The sequence below is a fragment of the Oryza brachyantha genome, chromosome 4 (genome assembly GCF_000231095.2).
Source record: "Oryza brachyantha chromosome 4, ObraRS2, whole genome shotgun sequence".
Taxonomy (NCBI): Eukaryota; Viridiplantae; Streptophyta; class Magnoliopsida; order Poales; family Poaceae; genus Oryza; species Oryza brachyantha.
The window spans coordinates 16119926-16133981 of NC_023166.2; the positions used below are offsets into that span (position 1 = coordinate 16119926).

At 39.9% G+C, this 14056-nt stretch overlaps 2 protein-coding genes and 1 long non-coding RNA gene across 7 annotated transcripts; 1 reads left to right on the plus strand and 2 right to left on the minus strand.

The window, feature by feature from the left end:
* Positions 1-395: 395 nt before the first annotated feature.
* Positions 396-4326, minus strand: LOC102722669 (protein LAZ1-like). Of its 4 annotated transcripts, none has more exons than XR_001550192.2 (10): positions 4198-4326; positions 3438-3712; positions 3282-3338; positions 3092-3200; positions 2600-2784; positions 2422-2510; positions 1839-2100; positions 1473-1721; positions 906-1284; positions 396-671 (listed from the first exon to the last, which is right to left on the minus strand). XR_001550192.2 is itself a non-coding variant. In XM_006652581.3 (9 exons), the coding sequence occupies exons 2-9, from the start codon at positions 3588-3590 to the stop codon at positions 973-975; spliced, it is 1416 nt and encodes a 471-aa protein (XP_006652644.1). In that variant the 5' UTR covers positions 3591-3712; positions 4198-4326; the 3' UTR covers positions 679-972. The 4 variants fall into 4 exon arrangements, 2 of the variants coding, with proteins under 2 accessions (XP_006652644.1, XP_040379449.1); XR_423438.3 differs by having other exon boundaries at positions 831-1284; XM_006652581.3 differs by lacking the exon at positions 396-671 and having other exon boundaries at positions 679-1284.
* A 1455-nt stretch (positions 4327-5781) lies between these two features.
* On the plus strand, positions 5782-6726 carry LOC107304096. Its single transcript, XR_001550092.1, has 3 exons — positions 5782-5836; positions 5964-6036; positions 6642-6726. It is a non-coding gene; the product is annotated as an uncharacterized LOC107304096 (long non-coding RNA).
* Positions 6727-8546: 1820 nt separating this feature from the next.
* LOC102710401 (cyclin-B2-1) lies at positions 8547-11675 on the minus strand. 2 transcript variants are annotated; one of them, XM_006653613.3, is made up of 10 exons: positions 11260-11338; positions 11057-11147; positions 10877-10936; positions 10640-10799; positions 10423-10560; positions 10116-10205; positions 9803-10024; positions 9393-9491; positions 9123-9301; positions 8547-9011 (listed from the first exon to the last, which is right to left on the minus strand). In XM_006653613.3, exons 1-10 carry the CDS (start codon positions 11321-11323, stop codon positions 8837-8839), a joined length of 1278 nt encoding a protein of 425 aa, XP_006653676.1. In that variant the 5' UTR covers positions 11324-11338; the 3' UTR covers positions 8547-8836. The 2 variants fall into 2 exon arrangements, with proteins under 2 accessions (XP_006653676.1, XP_015691771.1); XM_015836285.2 differs by having other exon boundaries at positions 8902-9011; positions 9123-9210; positions 11260-11675.
* Positions 11676-14056: the final 2381 nt, after the last annotated feature.

A 14056-nucleotide genomic window follows, 5' to 3' on the forward strand; every position in this document is an offset into this window, starting at 1 on the left:
CATCTCCAATTCATATATAGTCAATCTAATAACCAATTTATATAATAGCTATCTACAAAACATATTATATCATGTTCCACTTGTCATATACATATTATGTCTTAGAGTCCGTGCTACAGCTGGCTATAAATCTATAGCTTACTACTCTTTTATCTCCTCTCGTATCTCCTTAAATATATTTATAGTTGACTTATAGTCTGCTACTGTACCTGCTCTTACCCAAATTCTTCTCTTTTTTCGTACGCACGTTTTCCAAAGTGCTAAACGGTGTATTTTTTAAGAATTTTTTTTATAAAAAAGTTGCTTTAAAATATCAAATTAATATATTTTAATTTTTTATAATTCATAATTAATTAATTTTATACTAATTATCACTATATTTTTCACATTTTCCGTATAGCTTACCACAAAACTCAATCCGCCGAACGCGGCCTGCATGTGTTTCGTTTGTAACTGCATTCTTTTTTTTTTCTGAGCGAGTTTGTAACTCCACTGTCGGTGCACCGCGGCATAGAAAACTAGTAGTAGTTACTTGGGCTAGTACAGCCCATTTACAAATCAGGCCTACCGGTGGACCATTTGACCAGCCTTTTATTAAGTCTAGGTGGAGCAAGAATTTCAGGAAAATGATGTCATCTGGCCATGCACAAGCACATAATGTAGCACAGTACCTGTCAGAAAAGCAAAGCATAAGTCACTATCAACATTTCATTTACTGTCATTCTACTATTCATCAGAATGTTTGGTCTCTTTTAAAAAAAATCAATCCCGTATACTGTAGATCAATACAGTATGAGAAAAAACAACAATCTATGCACAGGCTATCTTACCAGGAGTTCAGCTATCTACACATCACAACAGGACTGTTATAAGCAACAAAATTGGCTACCAATGCAGAAGGTTACCAACAAATCCTTCAAGCCACCTTTTCACGTATGGATTCAACTGCACCAATCCAGGATGGATAAAACATTAATTCTTTACGGCCCAGCGTCGACCCCTTATCTCGTAGCCATCAGATGCCAAATCACCACCTCCCCAACTATCCACCACAGCAACCGTGCTTACAGCTCTGCGATGTTTTTTGCCCTTCGTGACCCCACTATCACTTGCGCTACCGCCTAATAGAGGATCATCAATTCCACGAACCGGTCTATCTGGTGACGCTGCATTCACCCAGTTGTCATCCTGGCTTTTCTTGTCGTTCTTTTTCATCAATTTGTCAAAGCGCTTCTCGACTGGCCTTACAGCTTGGTTAACAGTGAATTTAAAATCCTTGATCACCTAGAATAGCAAAAGAGGACGATGGCCCAGAAATGAAGTTCATTTAACCATGCGAAAAATCAAATACAATACCTCCGTCCCAAAATAAGTACACTTTTCTAATTCAAATTTGAACTAGAAGAGTGAACTTATTATGGGGCGGAGGGAATATGTATTAATATGAGGTAAGATTTGTTTGTATAACTCACATATTCTCCACTGCCAACAACGAAGTCTCGAACACTTTGTTTTATGTTTGTTGAGCTTCTCTCATCTGGTTCCAACTGTGGAAGCTTCAATTTGGTGGGTCTGCTACTTTCCTTTACTTCAAAAGGATCTACAGGGTCAGAGGATACATAATCCCCAAGTACTGAAATGTTTCCTGGTGTCTGGTTGGCTCGTAGCTCGTAGGGCTTCGCAGGAAAAACATAGAGGTGAACAATGGAAGCGATGCCCATCTGTGTTGGGGAAAGAATGTTGCCATCAGATACCAAATATCACAAAAACATGAAGGAAATATAACTTCTTCAGGCTAAAACATTGAGAACTCATAGGGTTCTTGGAAAGATAAGTACCTCTATGCAAATAATGAAGTCTTGAATGCTCGACTTCAACTCCAAGCTCTGAGCTAAAGGACTTCTAAGTAGGCCCAATGAATACATTATTGCAATTACCACACCTTGCCACCAGGTCAAGAATACTATTGATTTGAACGAAAGAAACTTAGCCAGAGGCTTTATATGTGCCAATTCATCCTTGGTAGCTGTATACCATTCTACTAAACAGTACAGGGCCCAATATTGACTAAAATTCAGGACAGCAGCAAAGTAAGGGTATCTGTGTCACAACAAGATGTGGAGTTAAAAGACAAGACAATGTGCAAGCAAATTAAGAGCAATCAATTTTGTAGCAATCTCAGCTTGGTATTATATCTGAGGAAAAAAATGGAAATGTGGCTTCTTTTCTGAGGAAGTGAAAACACAGCATGTTCCTATTTTCTTAATTCACAATCATGAAGATGGCATGGAAATCTCACTACTGGATGCACAGTCAACTCTTCTGCATATATACTCAGAGAACAAACAGTCGAACGCTTCCATTTTCCACATATATGGGCATATGGCTAAACGTGCATAAAAGGTAGCATAACTATCTTACCCACATCGCAAATTGAACTCTCCATCACAATATACACCAAAAGCTTCTAAAAAAAGAGACAAGCTAGCCGTGACTGTCTTTATAATCACCTGCATATGAAAAATACTTATATAAATTAAACTCGGCCTTCCAGATTTAACAAATTGCAATAAACGGACAAATGGAAGAATGTTAATACATATTGGAAGATTCCAAATTTGATAATCAGGTAAAACCGCATCCCTAATCTCCAGGGTTTCAATATAAAATTCACAGGGAAATGGTGATGTATGATTCCCTTCTCAGAGGTATGATCCAAGAGGGGTTGCCCGGCACCAGAGCCTCCTTCCCTCTTTAAAAAGGCTATTGTTTTATCTTCCCCACCTACATTTAACACATATAGGTAAAACAAAAAATTACAATAGATGGTTAATACCACTGAAAGATACAAATGTAGGTATTAGCAAAAGTACGCTTTCTAGTACTAATATTTGTATAATTATAGTGACAGAGATAAAAAAGTTGTCACAAGAATCAATTCACAAGACTGCAATGTTCAAAACATGTCTCATGCATCCAAAGTATATAAAGCAACATCCTAAACATTGGCAGAACACTATACTAAATGCAAATCCACAGTCAAAGAGAGCAGCTGAATGCAACAAATTAGGGGTCACTTTGTACAACTTACCTAAACATGCAGTAATATACCTTCCAAAGCAGTACATTGCGAATGCTTCATAACCATCACGCAATATGCCACAATAAACGGTGGTATTTGGATTTATCAATGAAACATACTATTCCAAAAGAAGAACAACGTCATCAAACATATCATTGGAATAAGTTAGCACCTATGGATATTGCTTTAGATGTCTCACCGACTCAATTGCATAGCACGGGACCATCAAAATAACACCAAGAACAAACTTCTGTTCCTGCAGAAGGTAGGAAAGAACTAAAACAATGAGAACATGCTTGTCAACAGAACTATTTTGAAAGTTGATGACACAGTGCAGAAAAAAAATTGTGCACACCTCTGGATTATTGTATGCTGAGAGGTGGTCAACTATAAGGTATGTAGAGAGGGAAAGAGAGAGCAGCACGAAGAATCCTGCAACCAGCGTGGCCCAAGTTGGTGTGGTGTATTGCGTCAACAGGGGCATGAGCAACTTCAGATTGACCCTCATGACTGTGTATAAAATATCTTCGAAGTCCTATGGTCTCATAAGACCTCAGCAATCAGCATCAAGACGGAATTCTCCATAGTAGTGCGCATCTCCATATGCGTAGAAGCTGTTGAACTCAACATCTACCAAAAAAAGGCCGATCAGACGCTGCCAAATTCACATGATCCTCACAGATGAACTATTATCTGCAGATAGCTAATAAAGAGTTCGTGTTCTGGATATATGAAAAGCACCCAACAACGCAAACCAATCAATAGGTTAGCCATAAAGCAGAAATTTTTCATGCGGTGATACCTGGAAGAGCCTAGAACCCAGAGTTCAAGGAGCTAGAAGTGAGATGACACGCAACCAACCCAACCACCGAACACCAAACTGAAATTACGGGGAAAAGCTAGGGCGAATCCGTGGCTGCTGAATACTGAACAATGGACCAAAGGGACGCGAAATTCGACCCAGATCGCTTGTTCTCTCCTCCTGGAAGCACCCCGGGGCGCCTTCACACACGACGACGAGGCCGGTGGAAACGAAGCTCCCCCGATGTAACGAGCCCTAGCCACACTAGACATCGATTTGGGCAGAAGAGAGGACCGCGTGGAGGGAGCCTGACCTCAAGAACCGCAAGAGCTGCGAGGGGACCGATCGACGGCGTCTGCCCGCCGACCCCGCGGCCGGGTCGAGGCGATTTGGGGGCGGCGGCGAGCGCTCCGCCTCCGCGTGATTTCCCGCGAGACGTAGAGGCGGAGGAGGGGGAGACGACTAGTCGTGCGTGGCTGCCGCCTGCCGGCCGGCCTGCACTATGTGGGCCCGCTTCTTTTCAAAGGGAGAGAGAAGAGCGCCAGATGGGCCGGCCCAGATCAGCAGTTGCCCACACAGCAGATCGTGAATACGGAGTATCTTTTTTTTTTTTGTTTTTACAATCTTTTTGTTTTTCTTAAGTAGAGTTTAATAAAACTTTTTTCTAAACTAAATCATTTATACACCTTAGCCAAACTGACGTTATTTTTATATACGGGTAAAAGAATATTATCACATCAACCGATTACTATCCCCCATCTTTTCAAGTCTGATTATACTTATAAGCTAAAATTTAAATTTTTAACTTTAAATTCAGAATTAATTTGGTAGTTTTCACCAAAGTTTATCTTTCATTCTTGGCTTTTATATCAATAATAATACATATATATTGGTTCAGCCACCTCCCACGTAGATTGGTCAACTACGCCAATATCGTTTCCACTGTATTTATGTCACAACACATTAGCACTGGATGTTCGGGTTACCCGAAAATTTTGGGTCGGGTTTTTTAAATTTCAGGTTTCCAAGGTCAATACACAAAATTAGTGAAAAATAATTCTAAGACCCGATATTTCGGGTAACCACAAAATCGGGTTCAGGTTTCGAGATACTCCTTATAACCCGAATAGTGTTTAACATACTGAAAACAGATATTCTGTATGTCTTTTGACATAAAAATAGCAGTTATTCGGTGGCATTCTCCTAAAAAATAATATTGTTTCAGCAATATTTCAGTTCTAAAGCCGTATAAATTGTCTCAAGTCACATATTAAACTATTAAAGCAAGAAGTTGTGGGGTTGTACGTGACTTCTTGACTTCCTAGTGGGTTTGTGAGTGTGAGCCGATGGTTTCACCTTTTGAAGTGGACTCAAATTGAAGAAAGCAAACGATTGTTGCTCATATTTCGGATTAGTCGGGTATTTCGGGTACCGAAGACACAAACCCGATTGACCAGAAATAAATTTGGGTTTTAGAATTGAAACCCGCAAATACAGTTCGGACATCGGGTTCTGATTTTTCGGGTTCAGGGTTAGTTTTTTCCGGTCCAGTCTTTGGGTTTCGGGTTTTGTGCACGGTGCTAGAACACATGTAGAAAATTATACCTCACTAGCACATGCAACTAATCACCTGAGCTAAAAAATGTCACTGCATCCCTCATTTTACATATATAAAAGTTTTATTCGTAAAATATTGCATCCATCATTTTACATATATAAAAGTTTTATTCGCAAAATATTTTTAGTTATAAATACGTTGTCAAATAGTCACCCTCTATGTGATCGTGTTAATTGGCCACGTCGGGTGAGGCGGATTTAAATTTAGAAATAAACTCTGAAGGATTTAAGTAAAATTAAAAGTTCTAAAAATAACATTGATTCGCAGTTCGTCTTACAGTGGCGGGCTGCGAGTGCAGCCACGACCCGGATTTCTTAGCCCTCAAGGCCAGCCAGTATGTATTGCTGAGATCGCTCCCATCCAGTGATTTCTCGTCCGCCAACTCCGCTCTTTCGGATTAGATTTTGCTAATTAGTCTTCTTTTCCCCTTTCCCTTTAAATTGGAATCATGAACAACACAGATCAGTATGGCGCCCTCTCCAGCTTCTCCTCCCTCTGAATCCAGGTAGGGGTTCTCCAAATCTTCCGCTACAGGTAACGCTTGCCTTCTCAAACTCCATGCAGTACTTCTTTTTCTTTGGAAGTTCGAGAAATATATTGTTTGTAAGAGAAGATCTTGAACAACTATAGATTTATTTGTTTCGCTTTCACTACAAAGATGTCATTTTTAAAGAAATATAACAGGGTTACAGAAACACGAATTTTGTACTGAGATTTTTCGCTCAGTTGCATCCACCGTCAGTTGTCGCTCCGAATATGAAAGATTTGGCCTTCAAGTAGTAATACAATTCGATGTGTTCCTTTCCCTATCAAGGAGATTTTGTGAACCTTGATTGGTAATGTTGTCCACTTCAATCTCCAGACGTCAGTCTAAATTTAGCTTTATATATTGGGTTTTCCGTACCCTTTTCTTTCAAGAACTGGAATTATTTCCAATGTTATGGTGGCGTCTATGCTGGTCTTCTGTTTCAAAGAGAAAAGGAAACATTTGCTTTACAGCACAAAAAAAAACATCATCGAAAAGGGTTCTTCGTAATTGTACATTGATTTATTCATTTGATGCATGTATATAAATTGCTCTCTAATACGTTCCAGAGAAAATAACAATATAACTTACAATAGATGTTTGCAATGGACAGATCCTAGTGCAAGTGGCATCTAGACCTCCCAGTTGATCTGCAACGCCTTGAGCTCGCTGAAGCCCTTGCTGTAGCGGATGTCTGCAACTCATGGTTCTGTGCTGCGGCTGCACACTGGTTGTGTGTGTTTGCCCACCTGGGACTTTCCAGAGCTAAGGCCCAGCTGTGTCTACTTCACGACACCTTATTTCTGTAACCATGATAATTTTGCTTCTAGGAGGGAAGATTGGAGTGGTTTAGGGATATGCAACTCGCAAAATCAGATATTTTTTAAGGATGTTTTCCCTTCTTCTGAGCGTGGGTATTCATCCTATCTCCGGCTTTCTGAAGTTGAAAAATTTAACTTTTTGCATTCTTACAAGTGATAAAAACAAATTTACCATTCGCTAAACCCTCATGAGTCTATGACATGTGAGTCCAGTGACAAATTTGTTATAAACATTCGTAAGAGTAGCAAAATGCTAAATGACCCGATAAAGTTTGTATCACCCCTGGCCTTTGAAAGAGTACCAACATTGGATCTAGCCTTTTAGAAGTGCGCTGAAACGGATCATTGCTGTGTGCTCACATTGACTTGCATATAGGGTATGGAAATTTGGCAGTATGTGCGCTTCATGCTAGCTTTTCAAAAAAAAAAAAACCAGGATATTGCCCTGCTTAGTTTTGTGCGGAGCTTGAAAATATACGTAGAGTTTGATTTAATATACAACCCTTAATTTTATTTTTACAGATACCACTGCATACAGAAGTATATTTGGAGTTTATATACAACTCTCAACTTTTATTTCTACCAGGTTTGGATTTTATATACAACTCATAGATTTTACTTTTATGGATACAACTATATACAATTAATCAATCTATACCGTTATAATTTAGACACAACATAATCTATCAGTTAAGATTTTTTTCTCAGATTAATATGATAATTTCAAGCCTCCAGAACAAACGTTGTGGCTACTTCTAAAACTGTCCTTATAATATAATAGAGCAAACATAATGACTCCTTCCAAAACTGTTTTTATTATATAATAGATAGATAACTAAACGTTGCTTGCACCTATTGTATTTCTGGTTGTAATGAGGTTACAACGCTATAAAATGTACAAGTAAATTTTATAAAACTACATATACTTTGATAAAAGTATAGCAAAATTATAGATTTAAGGATGTATATTATAAAATTACAGATTTAACGCTAAATTTTTTAAAACTACACATTTGAGTTATATCACAAAACTGCAAATTAAACATTGATTTTATCATATAACTTTTGTAACTTATCAAAAATAGTGTTATGTATGTAAACTCTAAAATTAGTAGTTCCTTGATAACCCTGTCTCTATAGTTTTGTGATGAAGATCGTAAATAGTTTTGTGATACAAGATTGTAAATGTGTTGTTTTGTGATAAATTAGTGGATAAATCTATAGTTTTGTGATAGTTTAGTCAAAATAGATGCAGTTTTGTGAAATTTACTCTAAATGTATTGATTGATTTATTCCTTTCTTAGTGAAGTGCAATCTACGCCGGCTTTTATTATTAAAGTTTTACTTTACACCAACCATAAATCATTTTTGCCTTTAGAACAGACGATTGTTTTTTATACTTTGGATAGTTTCTAGTATACCAAAAACTCACATAGGTAGTTACTTCACATAGGTAGTTACTTCATGGGATAGTGCCGTTTCCAGCACCTTCTTATGAGACATAGATCTTCCTTCGTCTCCACTTCAGCCTTCTCCCCATCCCTCTCCGCTTCATCGCCCTCCGCTATACCCACCTGCCTTCCCTGTTAGCACCTGCCGCTTCTGTCCAGGTTAGCATCCTATGCTTCAATCAGCTTGCATTGGAAGTTAATTTGAACATACAAGATTCAGCAAACTCAAACAGCAGGAGAGGAATCTGAAATTCTGAACATGCAAGTTATTTTCTTCATTCATGCTAGGCAAGAACACATCTCATCTTTTTACAAGATTCAGCTTATATTGGAATCATTTATTAGCCCCCCATTATAACTGAAGGACTGACTACCCAGATTATCCATCATTCACAACATAAACATACCAAGTCTACATTACCACAAAAGAGCTGTAGTAAGGTAAATGTGCTGCACTTTTGTGCAACATCAAGCATGCATATGCTGTAGTTCTCACGCCATGTTAAAAATCTATCCAGTGGAATAGATTCATTCAACTAGGTTGCTCCTGAACGTTTGTAACCTCCTCCTCCTCCTGACTCGAGCAAGAAGAGAGCGGGCTCCGTTTTGGCTGCACACCCAAACTTGAACGTACTGTATTTCCTGTGCACGCCGGTGAGCTTGCCAGCCCCGGCTTTATGGTGGAAATCTACCATCATCCTGGAGCATTCACTGATAATGGAAACAAGATTTATGATCAACTCAAGTACTCAACCATACATCTGTCTGAAGAGACCAGTGCTTGTAAAACACAGATAGGAAATGCAAAGGCGAGCTACTTACAAAAGCTGGTCTCCGGTGTATCTGCTATGTAGCTCGCAGGTCTTTGTCCACTGCTGGCAACGAATGAGAGCACATTGTGCTGTGTAAACTGCAGCAGCAGCAAGAAGCGAAGGTCGGTACTTGAGCATTTGGTATTCCACCAGGCAGAGCTCCAGAATGAAAAAGGAAAGGAGCTCTAGCTGTGATTGACAACATGCATTATGTTGGCTGTTGGGAGCTTTGTTATTCAAGTGATGAAAAACGCTGATTTATAAGGTTAGGATAAATCACCTGCTTGTCAGATTGAGCTGCCTTCAGAAATCTTCTCATAAAAACGTAAGGTGTTGGTACAGACATGTTGAACTGGAGTGTGTTTAGGATCAACTTTTCCTACTCAGAGAAGAGATTTACCTGTTTAGTACGACTGCCAGTAGGCCATGACACTCTAAAGTATTGCAAGCATACACAAATATGAATAAACAATAAAAAATATGTAAACAGAGAGCATATGCTTCATAAAAAATGGGATTAATTTGGATATCATAGAAACATTGGTCTATTTGGATATCTAAGATTGGCTGTGTACATCCATTTTGGGTGTAGAAACTAGATTGTTCCTTTATCTAAAAAAATGAATATCTAAGGGCTAGAAGCATTTATCATGAAGTCAATGTAAGTGCATACTGTAGTGAACAAAATACCATTTCCAGAATTTGTCCTTTTGTATAAGCCCGGTCAGAAATTAGCACTAGATCCTCAACAACAGGGACTGAGACTTCCTCGTATTTGCAAGCAAGGAGCATAGCCGTCACTCCAACTAGCTGCAACTTCTTCCTTGGCACAACTTGTTTTTCCAAGAATCTGTCTATTATGTTCACAGTAAGAAAGAGTGTCTCATCCATCAGCTCAAACTTGTAATGGACCTGGCAATAGACCAAATAAATAGGCCTCAAATTCACAGATTTAAAAATCACTAAAAGATGGCAGCGGTCCAGGGTCTGCATGCTTTTCTACCTCAATGAGCCAATCAATCAGAATTGCTCTCATCTTTTCATTAATGTCTTCTTGACTGGACATGTAATCAGGCTGCACACAACTTGTTTCCTGCGTAAGTGTTTGCCATATTGCAGTTAAGACTGTTGCCTAAAGTGTACTGTTTTGAGACACCTCTTAAGGGGTGAAATTACCTTCCCAGGATGTCAATCTAATTCATTTATTTTCTTTGCAAGGTCATTTTTTGTTCACAAACATTTAAGCGTATTGAACAATCCAGCAATCAATTCAGAATTATCAAAACAAAACACGAGGACAAAGAGATCACCTCATTTTCTCTATAGAACTTGTACATCTCTTCGACGTACTCGGTTGCTGCAAGTGGATTCCCTGAGTCGGCACTGTCAATATCCATCATGGATTCATCCTCATCATCAATATCCTTGCACTCTGACTCTTCCTCATCCTACAAGTGCCAAATGTAACAGTAAGAGAGACCATCGGTTTTACGCAGTAGTCAACTGATCATCACACAGGATGAATACCACGGCAATGTCGTCGATCGATTGGCACGATTCCACGTCGTCATCAACTGTGCCATCGGGGATGGGCTTCTTCTCGGGATCAACGCAGGCCACCGCTGTATCAGTCACGGCGACCTGATGGTCAAGCTGCTGTTTTCGCGTCAAGGAGGCTGTGAAATTCCTGGATCACCAGAGTGAACCGGCATCAGATCAAGGCTCCAAGAAACGCGAGAGCACAACGATGGTGCACGTCCTAACCTCGTGATGGGCCGGCGGTTCGCCGCCAATGCCGGCTTCTGCACCTCCTTCCCACTCTTCCTGACAAAAGTAAAATGGACACAAAGGGTTGGGATTTCGATCCAAGAGCTGCGAAGAAAAAAAAACACGTTTTTTTTTCACGAGATCTCCGGTATTCTCGGCGGGGAGATGGTGGTTTACTCTAGCAATGGTTTCTTGGCGATCGCTGAGGGGTACGGCGGTGCCCCGACGAGGTTGTTGATGTCCCTGAGCGGCCTCCGGTTCCCCATCTCTGCACCGACCCAGGGACAAAATCACCAGATCAGCAATCGGGACAAAATCGCGGCAGCGCCGCAGGCATCCGTCCAATCCAAAACCAAAGAACAACCCGCGCCGCCACCCACCTCCGATCCCCGGCACGGGCTTCCCCACCGCCGCCAGCCTCCGGTTCTCGCTCACCCTCTCCATCACAGCGCCGCCCACCCACACACGCACGGAGAAGCGGGGGCGTGAGGGCAGGGCAGGCTACAGGCGGAGGAGGAGAGCCCAGACGCCCATGCAACGACGACGACGGCCGCGTGGGATCCGAAGCGACCACCACAGCGGCGGCGCTAATAATAAAAGCGACGAGGGAGTACAGCGCCAGCAACGTCCCCAACCTTTAAAACCTCTCTCTCTCTGACTGCGTTGGGATTCGAAGAAATTGGGGGCGAAATTGACCGATCGGGGATGGATTTGTTTTTGGTTTCGATTTGGAATTTTGGATTTTGGGGGAGGAGAAAGAGAGAAGAATGGCAATGATCCAAGTGGAGGGGGGAGTGACGCGTACGAGAAAGGAGGGGGTTTGTCTGGGACGGACGGGCGCCGCGTTTGAAAGGAGGGCCGACGCAACGGCTAGTGGTGGGCCGCGCCGACGCACGAGACGAGAGAGAGAGTCGTAACGGTCGCCCCGCGCTTGGGTGCGGCGTGCATGTGCTTTTGAAAAATGGTGCGGGCGCGGCGCCATCCGACCCGGGCCGCATCGCGTCGGCTCTCGCACCACCGGCCTGGCCTGAGCCCAGAGCTGTGGGGTTTTCGAGAGGCGTGGCGAGCCAGCGGCACGTGGAGGATGGCGTGGGGGGACCAGCGGCTACTTGCACCAGTAGTAGGTGAGGTGATCACTGGAAGCGTTTGCATCTCCATTCTCCATACTCCATAGTACTCCTAATTCATTTTAAGGGTTAATTCCTCCGATTTAATACTCGGTTTACTTGTGACCATTACTATTTTAACTTTAACCATTAATAATATTTAAATGATCAGTTGATGATTAATGATAGTTGTTTTGTTGTATATTTATACGGCATGCATCATATAACATATTTTTCGATATACATCATATTTTTTAAAAAAAGATGAATAGTCAAAGTTCCTAAATGAACAATAACTGATGTCAATTATTTGAAACTAGAGAAAGTAGTTCTTATTATTTTGAACACTAATATTGTCTCCAAAAACTATCTTTGACTATGACTTTTTATAATGTATAAAATAAATAAATAAATGCATTATTTACTTTTAATAAACTACTTTTAAGACGGCCCGTTTGGCACAGCTCTAACTCCCAACTCCAACTTAACTGGAGTCGGAGTTGTGCCAAACGATACAGATTCTAATTTTTTTGGAGTGGAGTTGGTGGAGCTGCTTCTGAAAAATGAACTACAGGGGTGGAGCTGGGTTTTTGCTGCTCCACAGCTCCACTCCACACCAAAAGACCCACTACCATTTATTATTTAATTGTAATTAATTGAATTTATCACTCATGCTACTATATATTATTAGTAAATATTTATATTATGTGTTAACTATCATATAGTATTTTATAACCATATAGTTATGTTGTTGAAGTTCAAAAGAAAAATAATCAGTATTTAATTACATTAAAAGAAACATAATTAAATTATGGTTTAATCATGACTACACATAATCCGCAAGGCTATTATTGTCAATCTATTTCGTATTATGTCTTTTAGGAGTTCTGGAGCAGACAAGCTAGCCAAACAGTTTTGATCTGCTCTCTGGCACCCACAGGAGCAGCTCTCACTGGAGTTAAAGTTTGGAGCTAGGATCTGGAGTTTAGAGCCCTACCAAACGAGCCCTTAACTACATATGCTATGATAGTGTTTTCAAAAATGAATATTTCTAAATTATTAATAGATAAAGTTTTAAAAGTTTAACTTTCCAAAACAATACGAATTATCAAACTTAAAAGAATATAATATTATTTTTGAGTCATTATTGCATTGAAGTTTAACAAAATATTAGATAAATGCGTAGATATCAGAAAAAGTAAAGGACAAATGCATTACAATTTAAAAATATCGAGAATATTCTATTTTCTAAGCTTTGTGTAGATATACGTGAGACATGTTAAAGTTGAAGTATTTTTAGGTGGAGGAATTCGTCAATTATATTTTGACATATGATCAAGGGTCAATTCTAGAGTAGGGGAAGGCTAGCGTCGCAAAGTGAGTCGGGATGATAATATAAAAGTGATTTGTACTATGAGTACTTGTGGTAATCTTGCACTATTTCGGGATTATGTCAGTAAATTAATGGGGGCAGGCAGTGACCTGCTGCGCTGTCCCTGTCGAATTTGACTGATTGCCATCCATGGACTGGTTGATTTGAAATCCTGACAATGTTTGATGCGAGGAGCCGCATGTATCTGCCATTAAATCCATTATACAGGACAGTCAGAGTTATCCCCAATGTTTACTATCTACTTTAAAAATAAGAGTGAGTTCTGCGTTAGTAGGTATTAGTTGTTGCTGTAGCCATAATATGATGAAAGAATAAAAGTAGATAGTAAGTTGGACCCCACCATCACTAGCTTGAGAGAGAAAGATGAGAGAAATCATTTGTTTATTTCTTATGACTAGGTAGCAAGCATATTACCTGGTATTAGCCGCTTACTATTTTCACAGTGTATACAATCTGGTAGCAGTGATATTTTATTTCTTACTACCCACTTTAAACACACATTGTGGATGCTCTTATGTTAACCGCTACTGGCTCCGTTTCCATATTTGATTTTTTTTAACGTTTAACCATTCGTCTTATTTAAAAATTTAGTACAAATATAAAAAATGACAAGTCGTGCTTAAAGTTCTTTTGATAATAAAGTAAGTCACAAGCAAAATAAATAATATTTCCATAATT